The 7,682-nt window shown below is 37.9% G+C and overlaps 1 protein-coding gene across 1 annotated transcript in view; it reads right to left on the reverse strand.

The window, feature by feature from the left end:
- MEGF10 (multiple EGF like domains 10) overlaps window positions 1–7,682 on the reverse strand; it is a 346,338-nt gene that overhangs the window by 109,490 nt on the left and 229,166 nt on the right. Inside the window, exons 5-6 of the mRNA XM_024757156.1 lie at window positions 4,814–4,915; window positions 4,395–4,495 (exon numbers count right to left, since the gene is read on the reverse strand). Of these exons, the coding sequence (XP_024612924.1) occupies window positions 4,395–4,495; window positions 4,814–4,915 (203 nt within the window). The remainder of the gene's footprint in view (window positions 1–4,394; window positions 4,496–4,813; window positions 4,916–7,682) is intronic.

Consider the following 7,682-nt stretch of genomic DNA (forward strand, 5'->3'; position numbering starts at 1 on the left):
AAATGGGCAGAGGATTTGAATATACATTTTTCTAAAGAAGATATACAGATGGCCAACAGGTATGTGAAAAGATGCTCATCATCACTAATCATCAGGGAAATGCACATCAAAACCACAATTAGACTTTACCTCACATCTGTTAGAATAGCTATCATCAAAAAAACAAGATATAACAAGTGTTGGCAAGGATGTGGAGAAAAGCAATGCTGGTGGGAGCATAAATTAGTACAGCCACTATGGAAATATGGAAGTTCCTCAGAAAATTCAAAATAGAACTACAATGTGATCTAGCAATTCCACTTCTGCATATTTACCTGAAGGAAACAAAACATTAACACAAAAAGATATCTGCTGCCCCATGCTCACTGAAGCATTATTTACAAAGGCCAACATGTGGAAACAACCTAGTGTCCATCAATGGATAAATGGATAAAGAAGATGTGATATACATATATAGTGGAATACTATTCAGCCATAAAAGAGAATGAAATCTTGCCATTTGCAACAAAATGAATAGAGGGTGTTATGCTAAGTAAAATAAGTCAGACAGAAAAGACAAATACTGTATAATGTCAATTATATGTAGAATCTAAAAACAAAATAAAATGAAAACAGAATCATAGATACAAAGAACAAAGGAGTGGTTTCTGGGAGGAGGGGGTGGGGGTGAAATAGGTGAAGGCGATTAAGAAGTAAAACTCTCCAGTTATAAAATAAATAAACCACAGGTATGTAAGTAATATACAGCATAAGGAATATGGTCAATGATGTTGTAATAACTTTGTATGGGGACACATAGTTACTAGGCTTATCCTGGAGATCATTTCTTCATATATACAAATGTCAAATCACTATGTAGTAACCTGAAATTAACATGATAGTGTATGACAACTCTATTATTTCAAATATTTTAAAAAGTCAAGAAAGTAAATAAACGATATTCCAGTTTTTAAAAAAGCAATGAAACACACAATTAGGCAATAATAGTAACTCTGAAAAATGAATACATTTACAAGCTTAATTAATTTTATGAACAGGTTAAAACCTCAGGAAGGAATCATAGACATCTTCATGTCTAGTAATATTTTCTCCTTGGAAGATTTTCCAATTCATTCTTTTTCTCCGACCAGATTCTTAGGAAAGGCTTCTAACCACGTTATTCCCTGAACTCTCCATTTTGGCTCTTCCTGCCTGATGGTACATGTCTGTCTTCTGAACACAGACCGTTGTCACCCAAAGTGTGCTCTGTGGACCAGCAGCTTCTGCACAGCCTGAGAGTTTAGCAGAGATGCATAATCTTGGTCAGGATGCAGCAGGGGTGGGGAGGGATGGGAGGATGGAACTTTCTCTCCAGGGGAGATACCCCAGACACCTAAAAGAAACTATTTTTCTAATACAGGTGGTTATGTGAAACCATCCTTTTTTTGCCTTCTAGGTAAACTGATTACCAAAATTAAACTAAAATTATTATCAATTCCTGTGTTTCAATTCCTTTTGAAAACTTGCTGGAAACAGTTTAAATGGTGACAGTGCTAGGTGCCTGGCAGCAAAACCTAGTTGAAAAAAATATTATGAAAGCAGAACAAAGAATCATGTGTTCTCTCTTCCTTCTCTATCCACAAGGGTGCCTCGCTAGTGTCAGCTGTTGAGAGAACAGAAGATTTACCAGTGGCATCCCCAAGAACAAGGAAATCAGGGAAGCATGATGGTCCTCTGGGGTTAAGCTGTGAAATCAAGATATCAGAGTGGAGACATGCAAAATACCCTTAAAGAGATCAAATAGCTTCTAGGCCTTTGAGACTAGACAGTAAGCTGACTAAATATATTAACATATCTAAAGAAAAAATATTTCAGTCTCCAGGAACAGTTGGTCATCCAAGAAGGCTTAGAAAAGGAGAATTTTAGAGGCAAATTCTAGAGATGTCCATCCAGGCGGTCAGGAGGACACCTTGCAACCTGTCTTGTGTGAGATCAAGGAAGAGTTATCTTTACCATCATATGACGGCAATAATTTTTACCAGGTATGATGGTGCTGTGGGATCGCCTTGCTTTCTGAGGCAGGCTGAACTACTGAATAAAATGACGGCGGTGTTGGGCTATGGGAGGCTGGAACCACGAAGCACTAAAAATTTTCTAACTGACCTTGCTCGGATCCACACTCCCCACATCAGCTGCCAATAAAATCTAGTTTCTCACATGCCAGACCTTCAAGGAGAAAAGGTATGACTAGAAGACTGTAAGCACCTCTCCAGGTTCTGTGTAACAATGAATTAGCATCCCAGCTTTATAGGTGGTTCCTATGACCTGGGTTGAGAGAAGAGAATCCTGGGAGACAGAACTATTTTCTCAGTGTGCTGACAATTGTATTTGTAAGTTTGAACCCTGGTAAGTGCACCAAGATAATATCATCCCAAAGCTTCTGTAAAGTGGCCAGCCCAACCAGCGAAGCCTCCCCACTCTTCACTCTGTGTGTATTCAGGGCTTTCCTTTGAAAATTTCCTATCAGCCTGGGCCACAGAGATCACTTCATGATTATTCTCTAAGATGTTTGATTATAAACATGTAAGTTTTCTTATTCAGCATCATTATTAATCAAACACATGCAAATAAAGAAAAAAATAGCAAAGGGAAAATTGCCACAGGATATAAGCAAAAAGACATTCTATACTGCTGGTGGTGGTATAAATTGGAAAAACACCAAACATCTTAGAAATATGTGTATGCCTCTGACCCAGCAATTCTACTATTAGGAAGTTATCCTTACCTATTAATTATGGATATGAACAAAGATTTAACCACAATGATGTCTTCTAAAGCAGTCCATAATAGTTAAAACTTGGAAATCATGTAAATATTCAAGAGTTGAGATCAGTCAAATAAACATCTATAATGCAATAACATACTGACTTTTGTTAAATGTTATAGAAGTTCATTTACTGACCAGGAAAGACATTCACAACATATTTGTATTTTCTTCTTTTCACTTAGCTACATTTTATAATTTCTCTTCAACGAACATTTATTACATATAGCCTTGGTTTTGAATAAAAATTTGAGAAATCACCCCTGTCTATATAAATAAAGAATAGACTCCAGGGATTGGAAGGAAGATGACACATACACTGGTCCAAGCCCCCTTGCTGCTTGAGAGCAAATTAGCCTCAAAGAGTTATAAATGGTTTATCCAGGGCCACCCAGATGATTGGTGGCCAAGCCAGTGCTATCACTCAGCTCTGCAGAGTTTTAAGCCCAGTGATGTCTCCAATCACTCCTAGTACCTCCAAGTTAGAGCAGAACTTTGTCTCTCTCTATACTACTCAACAGCAGCATCTCAGCTCAGAAAGCAAAGGTGTCCCTCTAACTTTGCGTTGAGCCAAAATATTTGAATAAAATTGTATTTATTGCTCTCTTCTACGTGTCCTACACACAATGGTAAGAAACCCCAATTGCAAACTGCATGTCACATGATAGTCTAGGATTTCCTAAAGTGTATCATAAAACATCAAACTTCTCTTAAAACATTTCAAAGATGTAGAGAATGGACTTGAAGACACAGGGAAGGGGAAGGGTAAGCTGGGACGAAGTGAGAGAGTGGCATGGACATATATCCACTACCAAATGTAAAACAGATAGCTAATGGGAAGCAGGCGCATAGCACAGGGAGATCAGCTCAGTGCTTTGTGACCACCTAGAGGGGTGGGATAGGGAGGGTGGGAGGGAGGCGCAAGAGGGAAGGTATATGGGGATATATGTATATGTATAGCTGATTCACTTTGTTATACAGCAGAAACTAACACAACACTGTAAGGCAATTATACTCCAATAAAGATGTTAAAAAAAAAATCGCAAAATGAATTGGTGAGATGGGGAGGGGAGGGAGGAGAGAAATGACAATGAAAAAAGAAGGTCTACTTTGTAACCCAGACTTACAGTCATTTCGTATTGCGAAAGCTCCTCTACATTTAATAAGCGTATCATCCTATGTATCAGGAAAGAACATGCTGGCCTCTCAGAAGTTGACTTGGGACTCTGTTGAGCTACTGCAGGAAGGTTATATCTCTGTTCTCTTCTGTGACCCAAGTTCAATGACTCCCTGACCAATTTCCAAACAGACATTTATTGAAGGACTGTAATGAACATCGCAGCATCCAGCCTTGAATCATCTTTCTACAACATCTGCTTTCTCCTCAAGTGACATTTATTTGGAGATTTTTCATAGGACAGAGGGACACAGTTAATGCTTCCCTCCTTACACAGGCCAAGAAAGCAGCAGTGAATGAAAGGGAATGATCCAAGATGCCCCATCTCCCCAGGCCTCTGTTCCAGCCTCCCTTAAATGCAAACCAACACTGCAAAAAATAAATGAACCTCCAAGGGATGCAAGTCTTACTTACGGACACACATTTCCCTGCTCTCATAAAATCCAGGACAACACTGGGATTTGCGCCTATACATAGTTTTTTCTCCATGTCGATAGGCTGTCCGATAACTGATTCTATAGAAAGGGGGAAAATCACGTTGTTACTTTATTGGACCTGTAATTTGATTAGAAATCAAGACTTTATATTTTAATACAAAAAGCTATTAAATATAATAAAGGTACAAAAAGCAAAGTACTCCAAAATAATTAAGAAGAAACATGGGATATATGTTTTGACCAATATTATGCTAACTCACTAATTTGCTAAGAATATACTGATTGTCCATTTAAGCCAACCTACACTTTATTTCAAGGAATCAAGTTTCATGACTTCCCTACTTCAGACTCCTTCCCAGTTTGCCAAACACAGAAATACATCTGAGCTTCCATTACCTGTGCCGCGTGCATTTAAACCAGTTCAGAATGTCAGTGCAGCTAGTGTAGTAAATTTGATCAAAGGGATGTGGGTATGACTCTTGCACAGTCACGGAGTAGCTGAAAAGAAGAGGAAAGAGAAGGAATCAGTATTTCTGTTTCTTACATTACTGATAGGCTGTGTACTAAAAACACAGTGATTGGCTAAATTATCTCCACTTGCAACTCCACACGGACCTTTAACAGAGAATCTTCAGGTTTTTTCAGGTTTCTATTTGTACTAGAACCCTAAAAGATCCAATATTGATAATATATTTTAAAGACAAGAGTTCATGCTATACAGTTCAAAAAAATCTCATTTACTATTCACCCAAAACTCTGATATTCCTAAATTTAAAAACGTATCACCACATATTTTTCTGTATTTAATTCCATCCCCTCCCCCGGGGTCCAGGGATATCAAGACCTTTCACAAATTGTTTTCAATCTAGGCCTCATGCAAATAATAAGGGTAATCAGCAAAAAGACAATCCAAGTACATTTTGCTACTGATTTTGGAAAATCAGAAAGACTATATTTCTCTGGTTGGAACTTGTAATAATTTTCTTTCTTGTGCCTGCCCTACTTCTTAGGCAATGGAAGAATATATACAACCTCTACATAGAAGCTACAAAGAAGTCTTTAAACCCAATTCTAAACATATGGCTGAGACAGTTAGCCTGAAATAGTCATACGAACAACCTGCTGCTACTTAAACAGTCTGTTTTCCAACATATTTTCACTAACAGCTTCTTGTTAGAGTAAAAGCATGCACTCCTATGGGCCTAAGAATGTGGCTGAAATACACCCATGAAATATAAAGAATATTCAATGTTCAATCCTATATTTCTTCATTTCAAAGCAGTCTATTATAAGCTCAAGAGCTCAGATTTCTTGCCTACAGGAAAATCTGGAGAATCTTCTTTTCAAAACAATTTATTCTATTTTCTTTAACAGTCTCTTAAAGATTTCCACTAAAATCTTTAATTCACGCTAACAACAACGACAACAACAAAATGGGCCTCAATCATGGACTCACTTGGTGTAGGTCAATAGCCCAAGTTCATTAATAGAAACTATCAACTACAGAAGGTACGGAAGGAATGAGGTTAAAATTTCAGCCTGAAGAATTCAGGTTAGATAGAGAGCAGAAACTTCTAATTTGAAAAGCTAAGCAATATTGGCCGCACAAACAGAGCAATTTCTTTCTCCAAGTGGTCTCTCTCAGTCATTATGAGACATCCATGAATTAATCATACTATTCATAGTGTTTGTACTTGATTCTTTGGGACATTGCAACTTGATTTCTAGGTAAACTTAGGGATCCTCCACAAGCCTGAGGCAGATGCAATAAGTCCTAGTGAAAAGATCACTGGATTAGAAGAAGGCAGGGTTATCATCCTGATCTGACACTGAGCACCTGGCTGACCTTCAGCAGGTAACCTCACTTCCCGGGGTTTTGACAATCACATCATAAAACCAGGGGTTCAGAGATGTTCTTGGAGATCCCTTCTTACTTGGCATTCTGCATTTCTAACATACATTTCAGATGACTACTTCCTTCTATTCCAGTAGACAACACCTGCAGGAACAGGTTCAGACGAGCGTCCAGTATGCCATTGCCTACATCTCTGATATAACTCCTTTGGGGTAAAGCGAGAGGCCTGCGTGAAAATATAAATGTTCTTGGAATGAAATATCACATGAAGCTATTCAGATTTTCTTCAGACCCCTAGCAGTGTCCTGAGGTTCAAGTTGTTGCAATTTCTAAGACTTCCTCGCCAATTCTTTTCCCTCCCTATCCAGCAGCTTGTAAAGGCCTGCAGCATTATTTCTCCATTCCATTTCTAGTGGAGAGCAAAGCGAATGAACGTCCTCTGTGTGTGGAACTGCCATCTAGGCAGTGCTACATTCCCATGAGCAAAAGAGAACAACTTTCCACATGTTCTATGGGAATGAAAAAGAAACCACCCTAAATTAATGCTGCTTGGGTGAAAAAATGTAATCTACCAGGCTCTATAGTACTAATTTAGCTGAACTAAATTGGCTTGTTAGAACTAGACCTGATGCAGTATTCCCACAAAATTTCACAGGCCATGTTAAGTGTTAAGATCTGAATGCCTTGGAGAGCAAAAGTGATAATCAACTAAGGGACCCTGACCAAACACGCGCCATTGGATGTGATGGGGGAGCTGACTCCACAAGCAAACGTGAAAAGTGTTTTCACTAATTTCTAGCAGCCTGGAAGGTTTCTTCAATAGGAGAAAATGTTAAAGTACATGAGCTTCCTCTTCTGGACATTTGCTGCTCACCAATAGCTTAATTTGCAGGATGCTTCTCTGCTTTGAGGATATAAAAAAGCTCTTCTCTATAAAAGGATAATCAAACCATTAAGGATTCCAATTCAACAAATGTTTATTGAATAAATTCTATTCAATTCCTGCCCTCAAAGGACTCTCAAGAGAGGCCAGCACATAAATGCTAAAAATAACCTGCTCTTACTTTAATAGAGAAATATAGAGAGTTTGGGGGAAATCGAAGTGTAAAATTCATTATGGTTGAGCATTTCTCTTCAGTCTTGACACTTCTAATTAGAATTATTCAGTCTCAAACTCAATGAAGAACAGACCGAATATAAATTACTTTTCACATTGATCAGCTACTGAGGCTTCCACTTAAGTTTACGGGAGAAAGGTTCTAAGCCTTTTCAACCCAAATTTCTTTTCTGTTCTTTTGCATACATTCTTTTTCTTTTCTAAACAATCTCTTTTTTACTTTTCTTTTTTTTTTTAATTTTTTTTCTTTTTTTTTTTTTTTTTTTATACGTTAATTTTTTTGTTTTTTTTTT

This window comes from Neophocaena asiaeorientalis, unplaced genomic scaffold (assembly GCF_003031525.2).
Source record: "Neophocaena asiaeorientalis asiaeorientalis breed wild unplaced genomic scaffold, Neophocaena_asiaeorientalis_V1.1 scaffold149, whole genome shotgun sequence".
In the NCBI taxonomy this organism is placed as follows: domain Eukaryota; kingdom Metazoa; phylum Chordata; class Mammalia; order Artiodactyla; family Phocoenidae; genus Neophocaena; species Neophocaena asiaeorientalis.